Source organism: Pseudorasbora parva, chromosome 16 (genome assembly GCF_024679245.1).
Source record: "Pseudorasbora parva isolate DD20220531a chromosome 16, ASM2467924v1, whole genome shotgun sequence".
Taxonomy (NCBI): Eukaryota; Metazoa; Chordata; class Actinopteri; order Cypriniformes; family Gobionidae; genus Pseudorasbora; species Pseudorasbora parva.
The window spans coordinates 11,553,675-11,578,952 of record NC_090187.1 but is presented as its reverse complement, the minus strand read 5'-3'; the positions used below and the strand labels follow the sequence as shown (position 1 = coordinate 11,578,952).

General features: G+C 46.0%; 1 protein-coding gene across 1 annotated transcript in view; it reads left to right on the top strand.

Moving 5' to 3' along the window:
* Positions 1-24,583, top strand: part of LOC137043342 (long-chain specific acyl-CoA dehydrogenase, mitochondrial-like) — a 44,507-nt gene extending 19,924 nt beyond the window's left edge. The window contains exons 6-11 of the mRNA XM_067419599.1: positions 1,698-1,862; positions 1,977-2,078; positions 2,445-2,558; positions 10,795-10,922; positions 22,673-22,759; positions 24,097-24,583. Coding sequence (XP_067275700.1) covers positions 1,698-1,862; positions 1,977-2,078; positions 2,445-2,558; positions 10,795-10,922; positions 22,673-22,759; positions 24,097-24,196 — 696 coding nt within the window. The 3' untranslated portion in view covers positions 24,197-24,583. The remainder of the gene's footprint in view (positions 1-1,697; positions 1,863-1,976; positions 2,079-2,444; positions 2,559-10,794; positions 10,923-22,672; positions 22,760-24,096) is intronic.
* Positions 24,584-25,278: the final 695 nt, after the last annotated feature.

The following is a 25,278-nucleotide window of genomic DNA, read 5'->3' as shown; positions in this document are numbered from 1 at the left end:
AATCCATAATGTTTGTAATAGTGTATATTTAGTGTGTTATCAAAAGGTGTGATAAAGTTATGAAACTGCCATGAGGTTCTAGGCTATAGAACAGAGTTTGCTGCCGTAGTTACAGTAATGTGGCAACCTCTACCATGGTGATCTGTCTACAGTATCACATGGCATGTACTGTAATGTACAATGCTGTATTTGATTCCACCCATCTTATCCATCCCTTATACTCTATTCTGCTCTGTACACACACACACACACGCACGCACGCACGCACGCATGCGCGCGTCTAGTTCACTATCTGTCTGTGTATACATAGTTCGGCCCCACATTATAATAGGTGGCCTTAAGTACAATGTACTTACTGTGTTTGAATTATACTGCAAAACACTTTTGCTGATATTGAGGTCGGATACGGGTAAAATTAGGGACAGATGTGGTTGCGTGGGTAAGTTTAAGGGTAGGGTTAGGTGTAAGGGAAGTGCCAACTGTGTAATTACAAATGTAACTACAGAAATTAATTACAGACGTAATTACATGCAGGTTTTTAAAAAAAATTAAGTACAATGTAAAAACATGTAAGTACACAATAAGTCCATTGTATCAAATTGTTAATTAAAATGTAAGTACATAGTAGTTAAGGCCACCTAATATAAAATGGGTCTCATAGTTCAGTGTCCTCAGTGACGTAATCAGTAAAGCGTATTCATGGCTAATGGATCTCTGTTTTGTCGCGATAAACACGGATTTGAATTCGTCTTTTGCAGAGCTTGCTCCTCTCTTTTCTCATCACAAATCACATCAGAAAGGCATTTATATTTTCAATAACAATTAAGAAAATGTTCAAAATGTGGAAATAAAGTGCCAAACAAAATGTAATTAAAATGTATTGAGTTGTTTATACTAAAAATAAATATTGCCTGCTTTACTTAAGTAAATTATTTTACTTATTATTTATTTGTTTTTCAGTAAAGGGAAATATTTTGTAATTTATGTTAATATTTAATGTTCAGTTATATTGGACATTTAGAGGAGTGTGTGTTTAGCTGTGGGCGCTATACATGCATTTACTGGACAGAATTCCTGCCCTTAATTAAATTAAGTCTGTCCAATGAGTTATCTTTGCTTAAAAATGCTTGCTATTATTTAATAGTTTTCCACTTAAACTTGTAGAGCAAATAATTAATTTAATGAATGAGATTTTAATAACATAATACAATTTTATACATTTATTAAGTAAACTGCATATATAAATGATAAATTATGTAACTGTGACAAATTTAAATGGTTTGTATTTACTCAAAGAAATTTTGTCATCTTTACTTATAAAAATAACTCAATATAGTTGTGTGGAACCACTTGACGCTACTTTTTAAAGTAAATCCAAGTTTTTCTTTTGAGTGTATATAATTTTATATAGTGGGTATAGCCAGTGGGTGGCCAGATGGGGCGATTATCTGTTACCTACGAAAGAGGAGGAAGTACAAAACGAGTCATTTGGCAGTTTGATGTCAATAAAAAACTATTCTTAGACAGACAAAAAGGAATGGTTTGAGTTCTCTCATACTCTCTGTATTCCTGTTTTTTTTTTTTTTTTTTTTATAATATTAAGTGAGAGTGAATATTTTGCTGATTAGTTTGTTGGTGCAAGAATTTTCCATCAGGTTTTGTTGAAACAGTTTTCAACTTGTGTCCCTTTCTGTCAGGTGTTCATCTCAAATGGCAAGATGTGTGGTGTAGTGATTGTAGTTGCTGTGACTAACCATGAAGCGAAGACACCAGCTCATGGAATCAGTCTGTTCCTGGTCGACGACGGCACTAAGGGCTTCCAAAAGGGACGCAAGCTGGAGAAGCTCGGGCTCAAAGCTCAGGTGCCCCCTGATGCCTTCCATCACATCAGTTTTAAATGTATATAAGTTTATACAATTTATTGATAATGTAAAGCAGTCTGGTTATAAATGTATTGGGTCTTTGTTTCTGTGCAGGATACAGCTGAGCTGTTTTTTGAGGATGTGCGTTTGCCCGCTGAAGCTTTGTTGGGTCAGGTCAATAAAGGATTCTATTATATGATGAACGAGCTGCCACAGGTATAAGTGAAAGCACAAATCGTCTGCTGTCTAGCTCCGAACGAATATGATTATCTTCAGAAGTTTCAGTGATAGTTTTGTTTCTTCCTACCTCTGTATAATGCCTTATAAGTAGTGTTTATAAGCTCTGTGAGTATTAAGGAGTATTATTATTAGTTGATCTTCCTCTCCTTCTAACTTCAGCACTTAATCAATTCCCCCTCACATATTGCATCCGTTTGTGAATCTCTTTTGTACATGGATTGCATTGTCATTAGAAAATATCAAAATAAGAAGGGACAGTTCTACAAAACAGGCTGACACAGCATTATATATTAGAAAGGAAAACTAACTTAAGTCTCTCCCTATTCCTCTGTTACTCTGCAGGAACGCCTTATTGTAGCAGTCATGGGCCTTGCCAGCTGTGAGTTCATGTTTGAAGAGACAAGGAACTATGTGATGCAGCGGAAGGCGTTTGGTAAGACCATCGCTGACCTGCAGGTAAAGGGGTAATTTTTTTTTTTAAAGGGGTCATACAATTTAGTTTCTGTTAGTTTAGAAGACTTTTCATTACACAGTTTGCCCAATTTTATGTTAGCCTATCATCACATACTGAAAATCTTTCTGGCAACTATATATATATATATATATATTTTTTTTTTAACCACACTTATTTTTGCACCGCGGAACGTTTTTCAATGAATGAGTTTCGACGGGCCGATTATACTGGAACACCATCTAGCGCTCGCTCCGGAGTCACGACAACAACAAACCATGGGTGCGTCTCAATCAGCTCCCTAGTTCAGTAGTCAGGGCACTGATCAGGGAGTCAGCCCATTGACTTATGTCCTGATCAGTGCCCTGACTAGTGAACTAGGGAGCTGATTGAGACGCAGGGCATGAGTGAACATGAACGAAGAAGCTGATGAGACTGCTTTGCTTGGCCCCGTGGATGGGAAATTTTGTTTTAAAAAACGAAAGAATGGAAGCGTCGTCAAGAGCATGGTTGTGTGCAAGCTATACAACAAGGAATTTGCGTATCACAGCAGCACATCGACCCTCAAATATCACAAATATGCTTTTGCTACACTTAATGGCAAACATTGCACTGGTCTGCTGGACTGAAATAAATAAACAATATTTTGTTGATTAAGCTTATGTATTCAGTCATTATTCAATGGTATACTAAAAATACATGTGAAAAATTACTTCTCATTGTTCTCAGGTAAAATATTTATATGCAATTAAAACGCGATTAATTTCGATTAATTAATTACAAAGCCTCTAATTAATTAGATTAATTTTTTTAATCGAGTCCCGGCCCCCGACCCCGGCCCGAGTCCCGGCCCTATATATATATATATTAGGGGTGTAACGGTTCACAAAATTCACGGTTCGGTTCGATACGATACACTGGTGTCACGGTTCGGTTCGGTACGGTTCGGTATGTTTTAGATACAGCAAAAAGAAAAAATTGGCAGAAATTACCTTTTTTTTTTTTTTTTTAATTAAAACTAACAAAGTATGATTTTTTTGTTGTTGTATGATTTTACCCATCTTCTATGTAGTTACAGGAATAAGACATTAGCTCTTTACATTAGCGTGTGCGTTGCAGGAGCCCCACACCCTGCAGTGCTTTTACATATGCTGCGTTTGCAGTCCGCAACTGATCCGCTGTTGCACACCACAAACACAGCATTTATTCATTATTTTTTATTTAAAATCCAAAAGTTTTTACTGAACATGCCTCGTCAGAATTCCAATTTTCTTTGTTTACTCTTTAATAGAAGTCAGGTTACGTAGCCTACTACATTTAAACAACATTTTATTAAATTCATTTATTCATATTTATATACTTTAGATTTAGCTCACACAAGTGGCAAAACATTTAAAGATAGTTTATAGCCTTAAATCACAAACATTTTAAATTAGAAACTTACAATAGTCTATTCAAAAACAGCCAACTCTTGTCACGTCACAAACACAAAGGAAAATGGTGCGAGGACTCATGTGCAAAAGATGATATATTTATTTATAACAAAAATAAACATAAACAGAAAACAAAACCCACGAGGGGGCAAAACACATAATCAAAAACTATGAACTGAAGACATACCACACAGGGAACCGGGAGACGATGACGAGACATATACAACGATACCACAAAGACTGACAAACACCAGGAGCTTATAACAGGGAACAAATGAGGCAGGGAACGAGGAAACACAGGTGGGAGAAATCAAACACTAATTAGATAACAAGGGGGGAGGGATCAGACAATGACAGAAGCACATAGGCCATACTGACAAAACCCACATGTGCACACAAGACAGGACAGGCATGTGACATTACCCCCTCCTTAAGGAGCGGCTACCAGACGCTCCACTAGGGACGGGCGGGACAGACCAGGGAGGGACGGGCGGGACAGACCAGGGCGGGACAGACCAGGGCGGGACGGGAGGGACAGACCAGGGCGGGACGGGAGGGACAGACCAGGGCGGGACGGGAGGGACAGGGGAAACAGAGAAGGAAGGAACAAACAAGGGAAGGGTCAACAAGGAGGGAATGGGGAAAACAAAATTTTCAGGAGGCCATGGTGGCCCACAAAGTTCAGGCGCCCAGGGAGGCGCGGTCAGAGCAGGGCGCCGGGTCGGCGCGGTCAGAGCAGGGCGCCGGGGCAGCGCGGTCAGAGCAGGGCGCCGGGGCAGCGCGGTCAGAGCAGGGCGCCGTGTCGGCGCGGGCAGAACATGGTCCACTGAAACACGATCCACCGGTACAGGGACCACCGGAACACGATCCACCGGCACAAGGACCACCGGAACACGATCCACCGGCACAGGGACCAACGGAACACGATCCACCGGCACAAGGACCACCGGAACACGATCCACCGGCACAGGGACCACCGGAACACGATCCACCGGCACAGGGACCACCGGAACACGATCCACCGGCACTGGGACCACCGGAACACGATCCACCGGCACTGGGACCACCGGAACACGATCCACCGGCACTGGGACCACCAGAACACGATCCACCGGCACTGGGACCACCAGAACACGATCCACCGGGACCACCGGCACAGGGACCAACGGAACACGATCCACCGGCACTGGGACCACCGGAACACGATCCACCGGGACCACCGGCACAGGGACCAACGGAACTGGCGTGGAGGAAGCCTTTCTCCTCCGCCGCCGTCTCGAGGCCACTGGAGCAGGGAGCAATGATACACGATCCACTGGAACACGATCCACCGGCATACGAACCACTGGAACTGAGTTCACCGGCACAGGGACCACCGGAATACGATCCATTGGAACTGGGACCACCGGATCCATCACCGAAGGAGCCCTCCTTCTCTTCCTCCTCACCTCTCCCCGAAGGGGTCATCGGAGGACTGGGGACCTGGCAGTCTGTGAGGATAAGTGGAGGAGGACCAAGCGGAGGAAGGCCACCCTTCCATAACTCTCCTCCACCACCACGATTGTACATAAATCCCACAAACTGCCAAAATGATAAAATCCCCAGCATTCCCATCTCCCAAGCGCTAACAGGCTCATTTAGTCCGTTGTTAAAAATGTCGTTGAGCTCTGTCGCGCTGATGTTGAGCCCCTCTGCTGCAAATACGAACCGGTGCGCAAACTCCTTCACGCTGGTTCCCTCCTGCCGGAGGGAGAGGAGCTTGCGCCGTCGTCCTGCCATCGGTGAAGCAGAGGGGCAGGGAGATGGGAAAAGGAAGCCTTCCATCTTGCTGAGTCCTCTAATGGTGGTATCGTTCTGTCACGTCACAAACACAAAGGAAAATGGTGCGAGGACTCATGTGCAAAAGATGATATATTTATTTGTAACAAAAATAAACATAAACAGAAAACAAAACCCACGAGGGGGCAAAATACATAATCAAAAACTATGAACTGAAGACATACCACACAGGGAACCGGGAGACGATGACGAGACATATACAACGATACCACAAAGACTGACAAACACCAGGAGCTTATAACAGGGAACAAATGAGGCAGGGAACGAGGAAACACAGGTGGGAGAAATCAAACACTAATTAGATAACAAGGGGGGAGGGATCAGACAATGACAGAAGCACATAGGCCATACTGACAAAACCCACATGTGCACACAAGACAGGACAGGCATGTGACAACTCTAGCCTTTACTTTCGTTTTTAAACCCTTTTAAAAGAAATCATGAAGGTCAAAAATAACTTTGCTTTTCACCTCCAAGAAAGTACGAGTGCTCTCCATTATGGCACATTTTTTTTAACCTAAATGCCAGGTATGGTGTCGTTTTGTTGCTTTACTTGAGAAAAAAAAAGCCATGTGTTGACTTTGAAACAAGAATATATTTTAAATGAGATGCATCTGTGGTGAAATTACTATAGTGAATAAGATTTTCGCGTCAGTACATGTTAATTTTAATGCGAACAATGTTCTACCACTTTAATGCAGCAACGCAGCGCAGCAAAAAATTGACTCGGTATGAAAACGATCGCCGCACTGCTGCAGACGCAACGCACCTGGAACAGACTGACGGACAGCACCCGCGTGCAGTTTGAAAGCTGTCATCGGTTAACATGGGGACGGAAAAAAATACGCACCGCACACGCACTGCAGACGGAGTATGTGTGAAACGGGTGTAAGGTTTCATATCCGCGGCTATAAATGGACCACTCGCGCGGTGATGTCTTTTGCCATTTGAATAAGTTGGAAATGTCTGTCTAAATGCTGCGGGGATAGTTTGTGGGATAGTTTGTGGCTGTTTCTCCTTTTTATCGTCTTGTTGTCGGCGTAAAGACAACAAGATCGTCTTGTTGTCGGCTTTGATTGACATGACATGAATTATTCCCGCTGCTGTACCATCAGCAAATGCGACATACCGTTGTTTATCAATCAATCAATCTTGCCAACACCATCATAGCTTACCAAGAATCCAAAGTTCACCCAAACACCAGACCTGTTGGTTATTGGAGGATCTTCTATTTCTGGTTTGTTAAACGCAATTGCCATTTTGCCACGAGCATTCAGCGCGTAGCCTACTGAGTAAGCGAGCACCTGACTGAGCAGCCTAAAACATATTTGGTGTTTTTTTTCTTTCTTTCACTTCGGCGGTGTCAGGGGCATTGCCTGTTATGTCGTTTTGGTTATTGGGCTACCTTGTTGAACGCATATTATTATATTTCACACACTTTTTTTATTGTCCTAATTGTAATTAATTAGTCCAAGAACCGTTCGGTACATAATGCGTACCGCGTACCGAACCGAAAGCCTCGTACCGAACGGTTCAATACGAATACGCGTATCGTTACACCCCTAATATATATATATATATATATATATATATATATATATATATATATATATATATATATATATATATATATAGTATATGCATACTGAGCTTTTTACACTGTTAAAGACTTGGATTCCAATCCTAAACATAGACAAAGTTTCAAAAACTAATGTTGGACATTTGATAGAGTATTTTTGAGTTAAAAATACTCCTTCCGGTTTCTCACAAGTTTCGGAGAGTTTTTTTTCCGAGTATGGCTCGACTTGACGTTAATAGATCGGAAGGTCCTTGTATTCAGTCGCATCGCAGAAGTGGATCTCCACCGTTCACTGCTGTCAGGACTTCCCCAAATCATACCAAAGAAGTGTGTTTTTGACGGAGCGGTCCCAGCGATATAGGTTCGGTCCTGCTTTGGAAGCAGCCAGTGAGTAAAACTGCTTCAAATGTCCATACTGTTGGCTATCGTCGCGTGAGTAAACATCAGTAAACGACACGATCGCGTGCTTCGTCATTCAAATGCGCTAACGGACTCTATTGTTGTTCTATGAACACTAGTCTGAGGTGCAAAACCGTTTTGCTTGCTACTGCTAAGGTTTAATCGCATGCAATAGTCCATAAACCGAATCATGTCCTCATAAACTGCGAGTAAACACACTCAAATGTTGACAGGCCACTAAATACAGTACATACCACAGAGACGGACGTCCTGCTGTTACCGTTTCTCCTGTTCAATTTATTTCAGCCTCCGAATGATTCTGGATCATATCTGTATTAGCTAAGCTCGATAGCCATGAGTTTCTCCACGCTTGAGGACGTCACCGCTTTGCGCGCTTGTCATTCTTTAGCTCCGCCCACACGATACGCCTCCAGGCGCTCGTTTTTTTCCGGAAAGACTCGGTACAGCCCATATTTCTTTTATAAATATAATAAAACTAAAGACTTTTCGGAGATATGAAGGATGCAATACTACTCTATAGGTACTCAAGATTGACATGAGATTGACTGAAACTGAGTGTTTCACCCCCCCTTTAATAAAACGGGATTTCCACACAAACAAACGTAGCTACATGTGTCATTAGTATATGAGGTAAAAAAAAATATTTTAACTGTTGGGCTCGGTTACTGCTCTGTCGGACGTGGGCCAGGCTCGGACAGAAAAATGTGGCCCGATCCGCACTAATCGTCAGTTGATTATACTGATTAATTGTCAGTTTTAGGACTTTTTTTTTTTAGGACAAAATTTTCTTGTGTGCTTCAATCATTAAAGGGTTACTTAGGCGATTAGCATATGCCTTTGTATCAGTAGAAACCCTGGAGTATATTCGAATGATTGTGCCCCCCCTCCTCATATCCCCCTGAGACTAGAGATTTATGCATTTTATTTCTGAAAAAATTACTCCGGTGGCGCAAATATCGTCAATTTGCGTCATCTTTGGAATGTTTGGCCAGAGGCTAAAGACTACAGCCAGCAGAGGGAGCCATTTCCACGTTTTCAACTCGCACATGGGGGATGAGGTCGCACTCACAGCTCAGCTCGGCTCAGGCATTCATGGAAACGGTGCGGCTGGCGGAGCAAAGTGAGTCTCAAGTTAATTCCTATGAAAGTTAATCTTCCAAAAGCATGAACTAAAAACGCGCCAGACTGAACACGCGCTAAGAACTACTGCCGCGAGCATGGACACGTTTACCTCAGCTGTCATCACGAGAGCTCATTCATCTCATCACGATGCGTGTAATCTTACTCCTGCTGAGTTTGTGCTGACACTTCCTCAGCGGCTAAATCACAATATATTGAACACACACTTTCAGTTTTTAATTGTAGTGTCTGTTCTCTAACTGAACTGATTTTATGAAGATGAATGCGGTGGTGGGAAAGTAAAAGTGATTCAGTAGCTTTGGGAGTGGCCTCACAGGGCAGCGAAGCATTCTGGGAATTATAGTCTTTCATCCCCATGAGACAAAAATACAATACAAGAAAAACGCTGCCTAAAAGATTGATAATTTATGCCACCCCAAATGAGTCTGGTTTGTATACATATCTATGGTATAACCGGTCTGGAAAAAATGGTAATATCAGTAATTTAGTTGATATAGTTAATTAAGTTTAGTCATTTAATTTATTTGGATATTTAGTTGAAATTTGAGTGTCCCCAACTGAGCAAGCCAAGCCAAAGGCGACAGTGGCAATAAACCAAAACTCCATCAGGTGGCATAATGGAGAAAAATAAACCTTGGGAGAAACCAGATATGCAATAATTGGCATAAATTATCAATCTTTTAGGCAGTTTATTACAAAAGTGTTTTTCTTTCTGTTGTCTTCAAAACAAAAAGTTGCATCGTGAATGACATGGCCCTGTACTTTAAGTGCAATGTGAGTGAAGGGCAACAATTGCGCTCGGGTACAGTACAAGGCAAAGGGAAACTGTGCCTACTGTGAGTACACCCTAAGTACACACTACTTCATTATAGAGAAAACAATAAATGAATAAAAATATATAATCATAAACAGTTGTATGAGGTTCTGTGCCAAATGTATATATTTTATATTAGCCTCATTGGCAGACTTAAAAACAATCTGCACTGAAATATGCTGCATAAAATATTAAGATTAGACTGAAATTATCAGGGAATGAACTTCAGATGGGTCTGCAGAGTTGCAGGTGCTACACACAATCCAGCAATAGCAAAGCACTGTTGAACTTTGACATATTTGAATTGTACAGTTCTTTTAGTTCTTCTGGTGATTTGTGTCTGTCATACTCTTTGTGATTGGATGGACTAAGATTCTAAACACTTTATAGGCCGTGTTGACATGTAAACGTGATTTGTTATAGGATTTGATGACAGAAATCCAGCAATTTCAATACAACCAATCCAACATAATTTCAGTAAAAAAATTAGTTAGACTCAGGGATCATTAGTATAGGACAAATTTTATAATATTATCAGCTGCTTGAACAAGAACATTTGATTCTTCATGGTATGACCCAGTGGAGTGCACATACCTCTGCAGGGGCAGGGGCAGTAGCGCTCTGGGGAGGGGGTGGTGGTGTGGTCCCTCTTGCTAGAAATCGCGTTCGGGACGGGTCCCCCACCGGTGGAAATTGTGTTTGTGTAGGCACTGAGGTGTGATCAATTTTTTTTTAATCTTTCACATTCACTATCACTTTCAAAGGCTATCCCCCCCCCCACCCTGCTAGATCCTCATGATTAGTTTCCTCATTTGTTTAGTCTGCTTTTAACCTCGCGCAAGGTCACAGCCACACTTTGTAACAGTATCCCTCCATCCTGCCGGCAGTTTGAGATGCTCAGAGAAATTAAATAAGCTCCATTACATGGTTCATTTGTGCATATGGATGAGTTGAATCAGCGAGGTCTAAATCAAGTTTACACTATAACTGTGTGTGATTGTCTGTCTGTCTTTTAGATGGTGCAACACAAACTGGCTGAGTTGAAGACAGACATCTGTGTAGGTAGAGCTTTCATTGACAGCTGCCTGCAGCTCCACAGTGAGAAGAAGCTGGACTCAAGCACAGCATCCATGGCCAAATACTGGTGAGTCTCTTCAGTAAACCTGCTGAGCGCTTGTGTTGATGGCTTTTGAAACACTGCTTTACAGAGCTTCGAAAGCTTTTGAACCCCGCAAGTAACATATTTTCAGCAAACAAGGTTTCATCACGTAATACTGTTTAGAGCCATTTGGTTTTGAAATGTTTAAACATTTTGCAGGTTTCTTGTTAGAGGGTGTTTATCTTTACCTGCATGAGTGTCCATTGTTTTTAACTGATCGCTACAATTTTACAATGTTCAGTTTTAATTATCTTAATACATTTTAATAAACATGACATGATGTATAATATAAAAAGGGTAACTATAGTTATAGAGATAACACTTCCCCGCCATTGATGGAATTTTCCTTGTCTGGCTATCACCGGACCAAGCTCCATTTAAAACTGAACATTGGTCTGGGAATCTGCTCTGTATTTTCTACTGCACAAAAGGCAGCATCCACGATCATTATTTGAATGACTCTGTATGCAATTGGATAGTCCTTTAACATATCAGACCACAAGAGGCGTGACCAAAAGGCAACAACCCATCGTTTCTCTATCTGTCATCGTGTTAAACCCGCCAGTAGCGTGCCAAATGATTAAGCCAGTCTGTGATTGGTTCCCGCAAAAGTGTAACAGAAGCAGTAGAAATGAATGTACAGGTTTCCAGACCAAGTTGCTGGGTGAAATCAAATCGCCTGCAGATAAGGCTGGGTTTACCCAATCTATAATTTTCCAGCTTTCCGTGTTTTCACTGTTATGCGGTGGTGGGCACTATGCTACATCTCCTGAAAGAGTACAGGATCTTGGGATCAAAACCATACCCTGCACCCTAATTCGCATACTATCCATCCTAAATAGTATTTGAAAATAGAATTAGTAAGACCCAAATCATAGTATGTTGAAAAGATTTTCCAAAGATACCCGGATGGTCTACTATTTCCGGTCAGAATCGGAAGTCCAGATCGACGCACACTCTAACAGCTGATATTGCCCACAACCCATTGCGAAGGACGAGGGTTCGATTAGAACTTCAAACATGGATAAAACCCTAACCTAATAGATAATAATTGATAATGAAAATCATCAATAACTATTCTCATTAACCGATTAGTCGGGTCTGCTCTCTGTACCGTTCAACCAGTCACACCAAATGACAGCACTGAATAAATGCATTTTTTTTATGGACAAAATGTGCATCTAGAAATAGTGGAGTGGAAACTGAGTGAGCTGCTGCAGGAAAGGTATGTGATCCAAGCGCCCAAAACATGAGAACTGTTTATTTTAAGCTTCAAGTGAATGCAGTATCGTTTAACACACCATGTCATGCGCTTAGACATTTGCGTGTGCGCCCTACATGCAAAACGTTCATTTTACCGGTTATACGACTCAGGTTGTCACGAAGAAAAAGCTTGAAGCGGCAGGGGAGGTCGATGGACAGATGAACCCTTGTTGTAGCGCTTTGTGCACGTACTCCTCCATGGCCTTCTGTTCCGGGATGGAGAGAGGATAGACGCGGCCCTTAGGTAGAGTAGCCCCAGGCAGGAGGTCGATGGCACAGTCCCATGGCCTATGGGGTGGTAGTTTGGTAGCCAACCGCTTACTGAAGACATCCTGGAACGCCCAGTAAGCTGGGGGAATGGTCACGTTGACTTGAGTTTCGGGACTCTCTACTGAGGTGGACTGGACAGGTAATGATGGAGGAACTGACAATGATAATGGAGCTTTTTGGTGAGGACGATGAATACAACGATCAAAGCAGTTCTCACCCCATTGCAGGATCTCTCCGGTGGACCAATGGATATGCGGCTGATGCAAGATGAGGTGTCCCAGGATGATGTCCGCGGTTGACTCCTCCAGCACCATGAACGTGATGGTTTCCTCGTGCAGATGACCAATGCGTAGTGTATGTGTGGGGGAGAAATGGCGGACATGACCTCGGCCCATCGATTTTGCCTGAATGGTGGTGATTCTGAGGTTGACGGGACAACGTTGACATTGGGCCGTTAGCTTTTCAAGGATTTGCTGACTGATAAAGTTTCCCGCCGATCCGGAGTCGATGAGGGCTTGTGCTGCAACAGATGAGTGGGAATTACAAACGAATACTGGTGTCTTAGTAAGGTTTGCCGTTAAAGAAGGTAACTCGATGGTACTCACCGCTGGCCGAGTAGTTCGCACAGGGCAGGTCGTCATGCCATGGCCATCTCCCCCACAATACAGGCACAGATGTAATGAGATCCTGCATTGGCATTCGGTGGTGGTGAGATGGTATGAGTCGATCTGCATGGGTTCAGGTGCAACAGATGTTTGAGCGGGCGGAGGATCGGCAGCGGGTGAGGAGAGGGCACAGGCAGATAACCGTTGAGACACACGGATGGTTTTCTGGATGAGGGCTTCCAAGCCCATGGCGTCCTCGTAGACCACAATGAGTTGCTTGATTTTAGCGAGGAGGCCGTGGTGGAAGGTGGTAACGAGGGCTGATTCATTCCATCTGCTCATACAGGCCAGTGTGCGGAAATGCAGTGCATAGGAACCCGTTGTCTCTCGTTTGCCTTGGCAAATAGAAAACAGTTGATCATGGACAGATAATTCGGCAGTTTGTTGACCAAATACCTCTTTTAGATGAGTACAGAAGGTGGTGGTTGAGCAGATTACGGGGCATTCACTTCCCATAGTGACTGTGCCTACTGATGGGCTCGGCCTGAGAGTAATGAGATGATAAACGCCACCCGGCCTCTCTTGCTGTGGAACAGATGGGAAGTTGCTTCCATATACAGGAAACATTGCAAGAGAAACCCGCTGCAATCCTCAGGCGCGCCACTGTAGGTCACTGGTTGGGCCATGGGACTTACGCAGGCAGCTGACAAAGTAGCGGGTGCCAGTGGTGCAGGTGATGATGATATGCTAGAATGGGTAGCGGTGGAGGGAGTGTCGTGAACCAGTGAGGACTGTACAACGTGAACCAGCGTGGTGAAGTGGTCTGCGGTGCGGTCCCCACCTGTGTCCGAAGAACTCTGCATACGGTCTGGTCTTCTGTCAGACACAGACGAGGACACAGAGGGATTAGTGCAAGTCCAAGGTTTATTAACAGAGGTTTCGAACACAGGTGAATACTTAGAAGGTGGGTGACACTCAGACGACGGACGATGAAGGTGAAGACGATGATGGTGAAGACGACGATGACGATGAAGATGGTACAGGTGAGGGCTTCGATGAAGGACAGGTAGCCATGGGTAGATCGGTGCAAGATCAGACAGTGAGTGTGAAGGTGAGGAGTGCTGGTGATGGTGTACAGGTGATCAGAATGCCGGTGATGGGGAACGAGTGGGCGTGGCAGTGACTGATGATTGTGAGGGTGTGACAATTAGACAGTAAAACCATGTTTTTATTTTAATAAAACCATGCTTTGCCGTATTGATTGGCATTTGTATAACCACACAAATACCATATAGTTAAACTACAGATTTAAAGCAAAACTTAGCTAATTTGTGGTTACCACTGAATAACTACAATAACCATGTTGTTTGTTTGTTTGTTTATTTATTATTGTTTTGTTCATTGTAAAACCCTGGTTAATTTTTGTAAAGGTAGATATATTCACTATGTGAGTGTTCATAGCACTCAGCCGATACGTTTGTTTGAAGGAAAGCATTGGACAGGATATGGAATAGTTTGTTTTGTCAGTGAAATAATAAAAAAAAACGCCTTTTTTATCTGATTAATGGATTAATCGGACCAATAATTGGCCAAATAATCGTTAATTGCAGCCCTTCACAGGTGCCTTTCAAGTCCCTCTGCACGCAATAGGATAGCGCTACAACCAACCACAGCAATGAAGAAGGAGATGTAGTTAGAGGAGCTAGTTGACAGATTTAACTTTTGCTGTATCCGGTCTGCAAAACTCCAAACACATCTTCCTTTATTAAGAAGGACTTCAGAAATTTGTCTGTTCTTTTCTTTGAAGAAAAGCTTAAAGGTAGGGTAGGTACGAATTGGTTAAAATACTTTGTTTCTAAATTTGTTAAAACCTTCTTTATATATCAATACATAATTAAAATGTAAGTACTCTGAAAAAGAAAGTATAAAAATAGAGTGTCTGTAGACCTCTCACGACTGTTTTAAAGACAGCTCATTATTTCCATTCACTTCACCTTCTTCCTTCTGGGCTCTTTTTTAAAGCCACTCCCCCAAAATACATGAATGCGCTACACCGAACGCTCAGCTGAAAGATGCATTATTGACCTGAGACCAGCGGAGAAGAAGGAGCGGGTGCATCAGTTCATCAGTTTTATAAGCAAACTCATTACAAATGTCACTTCTACTCCTCTCTCTATTAATTCGTTTTGGGCATTTGAGTGAGATTCAACTGCTTTATTGCTTTATCCATTTTGTTAGTCTATGTTGTTTAGTGCGTCTCAATCAGCTCCCTAGTTCAGTTGTCATTGACTTATGGCCTGATCAGTGCCCTGACTAATGAACGTCTCGGTTACGTATGTAACCCTCGTTCCCTTTCGTTCAGTCACTCCGACGTAACGTCAGTGACTGACGAATGGGGGTTTCGCTTAGAAGCCTGTCATCTCCGAGACTAGAAAGCGCCCAATGGCAGTGCCAATGCCATGGGCATGCGAGATTTGCATGCGTAACTCCGCCTACCCACGTGGGTATATAAGGAAGTAGCTGGCATCATCGCATTATGTTTTACCTGCTGAGGAGCCAAGTTGAACTCCGTTCCAGCGGTACAGCGGATGTGGCAACGGGACGTTACGTCTCCGTTCCCTCCTCAGGGAACGAGGGTTACATACGTAACCGAGACGTTCCCTTTCGTTCAGTCACTCCGACGTAACGTCAGTGACTGACGAATGGGGGTCCCAATGCAATAACGCCACTCGGCTGTCTTCCAGTGCCCTGCGCAAGCGTGAGAACCCTGATGCAAGTTAGGACGGTCAAAGGCCTCTACTTAACGCAGGAATACCAAGGTACACTGGGAGGCATATTCCAGGAGGAGATATGCGCCAAGATGCCTACCCGTAGGGAGGACTTAGGGATACACGTATGACCCCGGGGGGCTGCATACGGAAGATCACTGGGGTACCAGCCGAAGGTGGATTTTTAACCCCAGGAGGTGGCAAGGTTGCCAAGGGAATACACCCGCTCAGGGAGGCTTACGGTGGAAATACACATGTGGGGGTCGCCGGAGGGGAACCATGCACATGGGGCACCTGGCCGGACACGAGTGTCTGGGCTAAGGGCAGACTTACTGGCGTCGGCGTCGTCAGTGCTGGAGGAGCTCAGGGCTCTCGGGGAACTCACCTGAGAAGAATATCGCACGTATCCAGTCCGTGGAGTGGAATGGCGAGCAAGCGAAGACACCTGAGCCAATCCATTACCGGCCACTTGTAGAGGCGAGTACATAGTCGGATACAGGCTCCACTCGGAGGTTATAAAACCTGGCGAATGTGTTTGGTGTCGCCCAGCCTGCAGCTCTGCAGATGTCTGTCAGCGGAGCGCCATGTGCTAAAGCCCAAGAGGAGGCCACACTCCGGGTGGAATGGGCCCTGACCCCAAGGGGACATGGGCGTCCCTGCTGCTGGTAAGCCAAAACAATGGTGTCCACTATCCAGTGAGACAGCCTTTGCTTTGAGAGAGCCTTTCCTTTCAGCTTCCCACCATAACAGACAAAGAGCTGGTCTGAGGTCCTGAAACACTGCGTCCTGTCTACGTAAGCGCGAAGGGCACGTACTGGACAGAGCAGTGCCAAGGCTGGGTCTGCCTCCTCCAAAGGCAGCGCTTGCAGGTTCACCACCTGGTCTCTGAATGGAGTGGTGGGAACCTTGGGCACATATCCAGGCCGGGGTCTCAGGATCACGTGAGAGTCGGCCGGCCCGAATTCCAGGCACGCTTCGTCAACCGAAAATGCCTGCAGGTCCCCTACCCTCTTGATGGAGGCCAGTGCGGTCAGGAGCGCTGTCTTCATAGACAAGAACTTAACATCTACTGACCGCAAAGGCTCAAATGGGGCCCTCTGCAGAGCACTTAGAACTACTGAGAGGTCCCAAGAGGGTACGAGAGGAGCGCGAGGAGGATGTAGTCTCCTCGCACCCCTCAGGAACCTGATGACCAGGTCGTGCTTACTTACCGTTTTCCCGTCCAGGAGGTCATGGTAGGCAGCGATAGCGGCCACATAAACCTTCAGGGTGGATGGAGACAGCCTTCGATCCAACCCTTCCTGGAGGAAAGAGAGCACAGACCCGATCGAGCATTTCCAGGGGTCTTCTTGGCGAGAAGAGCACCAATTGACGAAGAGGTTCCACTTCAACGCATAGGCCTGTCTCGTGGACTCGGCCCGAGCGGAAGTGATGGTAGCCACCACCGGAGGTGGTAGGGTACTCAACCCTGCCGCGTCCCGTCCAGGAGCCACACGTGGAGGTTCCAAAGATCGGGACGCGGGTGCCACAGGGTGCCCCGTCTCTGAGAGAGTAGGTCTTGTCTCAGAGGAATTGGCCAGGGAGGGGCTGTCGCAAGGAGCACTAGTTCTGGGAACCAGGTCCGGCCGTGCCAGTACGGGGCGACCAAAATGACCTGCTCCTTGTCCTCCCTGACCTTGCACAGAACACGTGCAAGAAGGCTCACTGGGGGAAACGCATACTTGCGTAGGCCCCGCGGCCAGCTGTGCGCCAGTGCATCCGTGCCGAGCGTGCCCTCGGTCAGGGAATAGTACAGGCTGCAGTGGGACGAGTCGTGGGAGGCAAACAGATCTACCTGTGCGTCCCCGAACTGATCCCAAATCAGCTGGACCGACTGGGGATGGAGTCTCCACTCCCCAGGGATTGGCTGAACCCGTGAGAGCTCGTCGGCTGCACGGTTCAGGATCCCCGGGATATGGACAGCACGAAGGGACCTCAGGCGCTTCTGACTCCATAAAACGAGATGGCGGGCGAGTTGAGACATGCGGCGGGAGCGTAGACCGCCCTGGTGGTTGATGTACGCTACTACGGCCGTGTTGTCCGATCTGACTAGTACGTGTTGACCCTTCAGCAACGCTCGGAAGCGGTGCAGGGCGAACCGTACTGCCAGCAACTCGAGGCAATTGATATGCAGGCGGCTCTGGCTCTCTGACCAAGAGCCGGCGGCTGCATGTCCATTGCACATGGCACCCCAACCCGTGGTGGACGCATCTGTTGACACAACAACATGCCGGGAAACTCGTTCTAAGGGCACTCCTGCCCGTAGAAAACTGAGGTTCGACCACTGGGTGAGTGTCTGTCTGCAGGCCTGGGTCACTGGGACCCGGAGCGTGCCAGACCGCCATGCCCATCTCGGGACTCGATCGCGAAGCCAGTGCTGAAGCGGTCTCATATGAAGCAATCCGAGCGGCGTTACCGCGGCTGCAGATGCCATATGCCCCAGGAGCCTCTGAAACAGTTTCAGTGGAACCGCCCTCTTGCTCTCTATCTGCTTGAGGCAAGTCAGCAGTGACTGCGCGCGCAAGCCGGTAAGCTGCGCGCACATGGCGACCGAGTCGATCTCCATACCGAGAAAAGAGATCCTCTGCACGGGGCAGAGTTTGCTCTTCTCCCAGTTGACCCGAAGGCCCAAACGAGCTAAGTGGTGGAGAACCAGGTCTCTGTGTTCGCACACCCGGTCCCGAGAGTGGCCCAGTATGAGCCAGTCGTCGAGATAGTTCAGGATGCGAACCCCTTGTTGCCTGAGTGGCGCAAGGGCTGCCTCGACAATCTTCGTGAAGACGCGAGGGGACAGAGCTAGCCCGAATGGTAGTACAGCATACTGATATGCCCGCCCCTCGAACGCAAACCGTAGGAACGGTCTGTGTCGCGGAAGGATGGACACATGGAAGTACGCGTCCTTCAGGTCGATCGCTGCAAACCAATCGCATGGACGAACGCATTCGAAAAGGCGTTTCGCAGTCAACATCCTGAACGGAAGCCTGTAAAGGGATCGGTTCAGGACGCGAAGGTCCAGGATCGGTCGTAACCCACCGGATTTCTTCGGTACAATGAAGTAAGGGCTGTAGAAGCCGGACTTCATCTCGGCTGGAGGGACGAGCTCGACCGCACCCTTCGCCAGTAGGGTTGCGATCTCCGCACGCATGACTGGGGCATTGGACCCCACCATGGTGTACCGGACACCCCGGAAGCGGGGAGGAGCTCGCGCGAACTGAATCGCGTAGCCGAGCCGGATGGTCCGAGCGACCCAGCGGGACAGTCCCGGCAGCTGTAGCCACGCTCCCAGGGAGTGTACCAACGGGGTCATGCGGAGCACCGGCGTACCCTCGGTGGGGCAGCGAGGCAGCGTTACCGGCCCGGACTCGGGTGGCGTAGCGGCCCGGTGTCGGGGCGGCGGTAACGGCTGCGCCCTGACAGAGGAGACCAGGGAAGGACTCGCGTTCCACTGGGGTCTGCTCTGAGAGGGGGCTGGCGACAGAGAGGGACGAGAGCGGCGTGGCCCGGGGGCAGCGCACACTGCCGTCACCGGTCTCTGGGTGCTCAGAGATGGGTTTGTCAGTTCTTTCTTTAACCACATTAGGGTGCTGCCACCCCGGGGGGCGGCAGCGGAACGAAAGATTCTCCCCCGGCCCTCCACCGGGGGAAGGAGCGGCCCTGCTGCCGTCTCCTGGAAAGAACTGCCCATCTCTGAGCTGTCCGCGTCAGGAGCGCCGCTTGGCCTGGCGTTTAGCGGGCCGCGGGGCTGGCGCGGACTGGGGCGGCTTCTTGCGGCGCGTTCCGCGGTGCGGCCCGGGTGAAGGCTGCTGCGGCCGCGCGGGAGCGGGGGGGACCGCAGGAGGCCTCCCTCGGCGGCGAGGCAGCTGAGGCGACTGTGCCGGCGGCGCTTGGGGTGCAGCAGCGGGCCGCCGGGGCAGTATGTGCTTTATAGCCTCAGTCTGCTTCTGGGCGGCCGAGAACTGTTGGGCGAAGCTCTCGACCGCACCGCCGAATAGCCCAGCCTGGGATATGGGGGCGTCGAGGAAACGAGTCCGCTCGGCGTCCCGCATATCGGCCAGGTTGAGCCATAAGTGTCTCTCCTGGACCACACAAGTGGACATCACCCGGCCCAGGGAGCGTGCGGTAACCTTCGTCGCTCGGAGAGCGAGGTCGGTCGCGGCACGCAGCTCATCTCTGAGCCCTGGGTCGGCTCCACCCTCGTGCATGTTGCACAGCAACTTGGCCTGGTAGGCCTGGAGGGTTGCCATGGCATGCAGAGAAGCGGTGGCCTGCCCCGCAGCTCTGTAGGTCTTCGACACCATTGAAGATGTGAATCTACAGGCCTTGGAGGGGTGCTTAGGGTCGCCACGCCAGGAGGAGGCGCTCTGGGGACACAGTTGCATCGCCACAGAACGCTCCACCGGGGGGACCCCAGTGTACCCTCTAGCCGCCGCCCCATCGAGGGCGGAGAAGGCGGAAGAGGTTGCCAAACGCTCGCGAGAAGACACGGGGGCCCTCCACGAGTGCGCAACCTCCTCATGCACTTCCGGGAAGAAAGGAATTGGGGGCACGGCAGGACGGCTGTCCTGTTGTGGCGCACCCAAAAACCAATCATCTAACCGCGAACGCTCTGGCCGGGGTGGAGGGTTCCACTCCAGACCGAGCTCCGCGGCCGCCCGGGCAAGCATGGCTGTCAACTCCGGGTCCGACTCGGACAATGCTGGCGCGCCCGGAGGCGGCAGCACAGCCGAATCCTCATCCTCGGAGGACTCTAGCCCACCTTGCGATGCGGTCACCGACATCTCGTCCTCCTCTGGAGCGCCGAACGAAACCCGTGGACCGGCCGAGACCGAGGCCGCGGGCTCCATCACAACGCTTGCGGGTTGCACAGGGGGGGCGCTCACCCCCCCTGTGCAACAGAGGGGGGTGTGGGCCGAGGCATGAGCGTCGGAGCTGTATTCCACACCATCACCCTCAGGTCACCCTGGCCACCAGCCGAAGAGACGCCCCGCGGACCGGATGAGACCGAGGCCGCGGACACGTCAGATCGGGGGGTGACGGAGGGGACTCTCACTCCGGCGGCCGCACGGAGATCATTGAGTCTCGACCGCAACACGGAGATGGCCATGTTCCCGCAGTGAGAACATGACTCATCCACAAGCGCCGCCTGAGCATGCTGGAAGCCCAAGCATGCCAGACAGTGCGAGTGCCCATCAGTGGAGTGTAAAGACCGGCCACACCCAGAAGCACACGGGCGAGACATCCTGAAAAGGACGTGCCACGTGTGAGCTCTTTTGTGAGAGGATTAACCTCGCAGTCGATGCCGAAGCGCCCAGGGGACCACACACCAACTGGAAACCAATCGTATGACCAGCAGGCAGGAAGTATGTGACCGCTGGAACGCGCCAAACACCAACACCGACTGGAAGATCCTGATCGTCTCGAAGAACTGACTTAACTCAGAAGGCTTATAGGAGTGAAAGGTATGTAACCCTTGGCTCCGAAACATTAAAACATAATGCGATGATGCCAGCTACTTCCTTATATACCCACGTGGGTAGGCGGAGTTACGCATGCAAATCTCGCATGCCCATGGCATTGGCACTGCCATTGGGCGCTTTCTAGTCTCGGAGATGACAGGCTTCTAAGCGAAACCCCCATTCGTCAGTCACTGACGTTACGTCGGAGTGACTGAACGAAAGGGAACTAGGGAGCTGCTTGAGACGCAGGGGTTGTCACATTTGCCGGTTGTTTCGGGTCAGTTTGGGTAGCGCGCTGCCATCTAGCGGTGAACTTTGGAAAAGCAGCATATACCGAAATGTGCAAAATCATGATATCGTACCGTTTTAAATAAATATATATACCGGTATTTTTCCAGTACCGGTATATTGCGCATCCCTACTAGGTATACATATCTATGTTTGAACTCCTCAAATCAAACGGGTGCGCGCATGTAGGCAGATCCTGTAGCAAAAGGGGTGGTAGCCATGGTAGCGAGAGAGAGTGACAGTCGCCCAAGCTAATCACTTTCTTTGTCCCGAACGAAAATACTAGGGTTGTTTATTGCAGATTAAAAAGTCAAGAGTCACTCGATTTTTATACTCTCTTTTTCAGAGTACTTACATTTTAATTATGTATTGACATATAAAGAAAGTTTAAACAAATTTGGACAAAAGTTGTTTAGATAATTCTTACCTACCCAACCTTTAACTCAAAATCTTCCAGAGTTACGGCCAAAACCGATTCGAAAGGCCGTTGTTCGCCAGCTTCTTTGTTTTCAAGTAGCACGCAGAACCGTCACAGCTCTGCCGTCATTATGTTAAGCCCGCCCACCGACTCTATACACGATGTGATTTGCATTACAGAGTTTGGTATTTCCAGCTCGCAAGCCAACGGAGAGTTGCTAGATGCCCTGGCTACAAATTAGATTTGCTGTCGCTAGGGTGCGTCTAGATTTCTAGCCTACGCTTTCATGTGTTCTTGCATTTTAATGATTTAAAAACACTTGAATATTTAAACTGACTGGACTCTCTGAGTGTTTAGCATTGGAGTTTATAATTCCCATGTGTTCAGAACTGTAGGGCCTGGTCCGAATGGTTCACTGATCAACTACGATCCCTATATTACTTCGCACATCCTTCAGTGTGACTATTGTGGATGTGCATTATCCCAATATGATGCTGAAAGAATTTATTGTGCAGCCCTAATTTGGATTTGTTTCATGTTAAGTTTGCATGTCTGTGCTTTTATATAGAAAGCACCACTTGTATTCATATTTTCACTGTTATACTAATTATCTTTTTTCCTTCCTCAGGGCTACAGATTTGCAGAATAAAGTTGCCACTCAGTGCTTGCAGCTTCATGGAGGATGGGGCTACATGTGGGAGTATCCGATAGCCAAGTGAGTAACTGTTACTGAGTGACATCAGCAGCGTCTACTTTGCCCTTGTAACCAGAATGCAATGTTTGTTCTATGACCGTGATTGCAAACAGTGGTTGAAGGGATAGTTTACCCACGAGTTAAGATTCTGTCATCATGCATGTCGTTCCTAACCCAAATTAATTTCTTCCTTCAAACTCAAAAAGAAAATGTCCAAGCTGCAGAGATGTGAGTTTTATTTATTTGTACAGATTTCCATATTTTCCAACCTGAAGTTTGAATTATGTAAATTGCATAAATCCGAAGGAAAAAATTCTGCATTTTTAAATACAGGGGTCGTACGTCCCGACCCTTAAATAAGGGGTCCATAGCTTGACAGTTTGAAATAGCATGTTCAGTAGTTTTTCTCCAGTTCCTTTGTATTTTAATGTCCAGCAGAGGGCATGTTTCTCTTAGATAGTCACACCACAAATATCTCACACTCTGTAAATGGGTTCAGATGAACTGACATTAATAGAAAAGCTTTTGTGCAGTGTGAAAACACTTAAATAGACATTCCATGGAAGCAACAGTTTGACTGTTGTTATCTAGAAATCAGACTAGTGCATATTTATATATATTGTTGGCAGCAGTTGTACCCTGTGTAGGTGTGAAATGCCTCTTTCAGAACCTCAGAGAATACACACACATACAAATCTGATAGTGTTTAATAAATTATTTAAAAAAATTACAATATAAATAGTTTTTAGATTTAAATCTCTCCCCAGGATGAGAAAAAAAAAAACATAATAAATATATATATATATATATATATATATATATATATATATATATATATATATATATATATATATATATATATATATATATATATTATTGGATCAAGTGTTTTTGCTTTTACTTTCATGACAATTAGGCAGATTTTATTATTTTGTAATGCAAGTTGAGTACATTTCGGGTGTTTTTTACATTAATGTAAGACAAATAGTAAATTTAATAAAAATATTAAATTGTGAAGCGTTTTGTAGATATCTGCAGTATTCCTTGTGTTAATTTACAAACAAACAAAAAAACCTCCATGTCTGGATGAATTATGGTAATAAGACCCCCCCCCCCCCTGTTATAATAATGAAAGTTTGAGGGGAAATGTGCTTGCCATGAAAATGTCACAATGTGAAATATCATAATGATCTTAAAAATAAGCTTCAATTAATATAATGTGTTTATTTCTTCTTTGTTCTTGAGGTGAAATATGACCTGGACATTCTTGAGATTCACCCAAACAGACTTTGTCTCTTGACCCATACATAAAAGGCAGCAGGAAAGTTTTAATGACCGTCTCATGTTCTCTCTTTCAGGGCTTTTGCAGACTCCAGAGTTCAGCCCATCTATGGAGGAACCAACGAGATCATGAAAGAACTCATCTCACGCAGCATTGTTAGCAAAAAATTAATCTAGGAAAGTGCACACATAAGGTGAAAGTTTAATATGGTGCCTCTAATGTCTCCTATGTCTGCAGCAGAAGCTTCATGGATTGTTGATTATAAAAAGATCTTAGATCAGATGAGTGCTTCAGCACATAGTAAATGTCAATGTCATGTGACAGACTGTTGATATCATATGGTCTCCATAGAGAATGCCTCTTCTGTTTGTGACTCCATGTTGTATGTATGGATATATTTTAAGAAACATTTGCCTTCTAGGTTAAAAATTTGCATCACTTAAGAATAATACAAGTGTTTTTAGTTGTAAAGTTAAGATATTTTAGAAGTGATTTGATTGTTCGATATGTGAATACCAACTTGTTGAGCGTACTTAATCTTTATAAAGACACTTCTAAAGATGGCTCTTCTGTTTTTTTATCTCACAATGTGATTCTCTTTTTTTTTCTTCCCAAAGACACCTTCAGGAAACAAAAAACTGTTGAATTTCAATCATGCACTGTTATGATTCGTGTAAACAAAGAGAGTCTGTGTACGTGTGTGTAAGTTGTGTGTGTTTTATGAGTCTCTGGCTGGCTGGTGTGTTATAGTGAGTCATGGAGCAGAGGTGGGTGGTCTGTGAGAGTTAGTTGGTGGGTGTTATAAAGAGATTAAATCCAGAGTGTTCAACTCTCTCTCTCCATCCCGCCCTCTTTCTGTCATGGGTATAATTATAGAGCCGGTTTCCTTTTATTCAAAGATATTCAAATATAGAGACATGCTATGCAAGTTTAGAGCGACTATAGATTAGACAAAGGAGAAAAAAATTGTCTTTCAAGCAAGTTTGACTACGGGTCAGAAGATTAAAGGCATGATTCTGTAACGAATCGTTCTATTGAACCAGTCATTTGTAATGTATCGATTGAGCTGCTTGGCAAAGCATTGGTTGATCTCTGGATTGTCTATCGACCCTGTTTTCTGTGAATGTCTGAGATTACTGATTCATTAGCTGCTATCGGTAAATAGAATAACAGTGCATTAAAGGTGCACTATGTAGTATTTTTGCAGTAAAATATCCAAAAACCACTAGATCAGTGTTATATATGTTTTTCAGTTGAG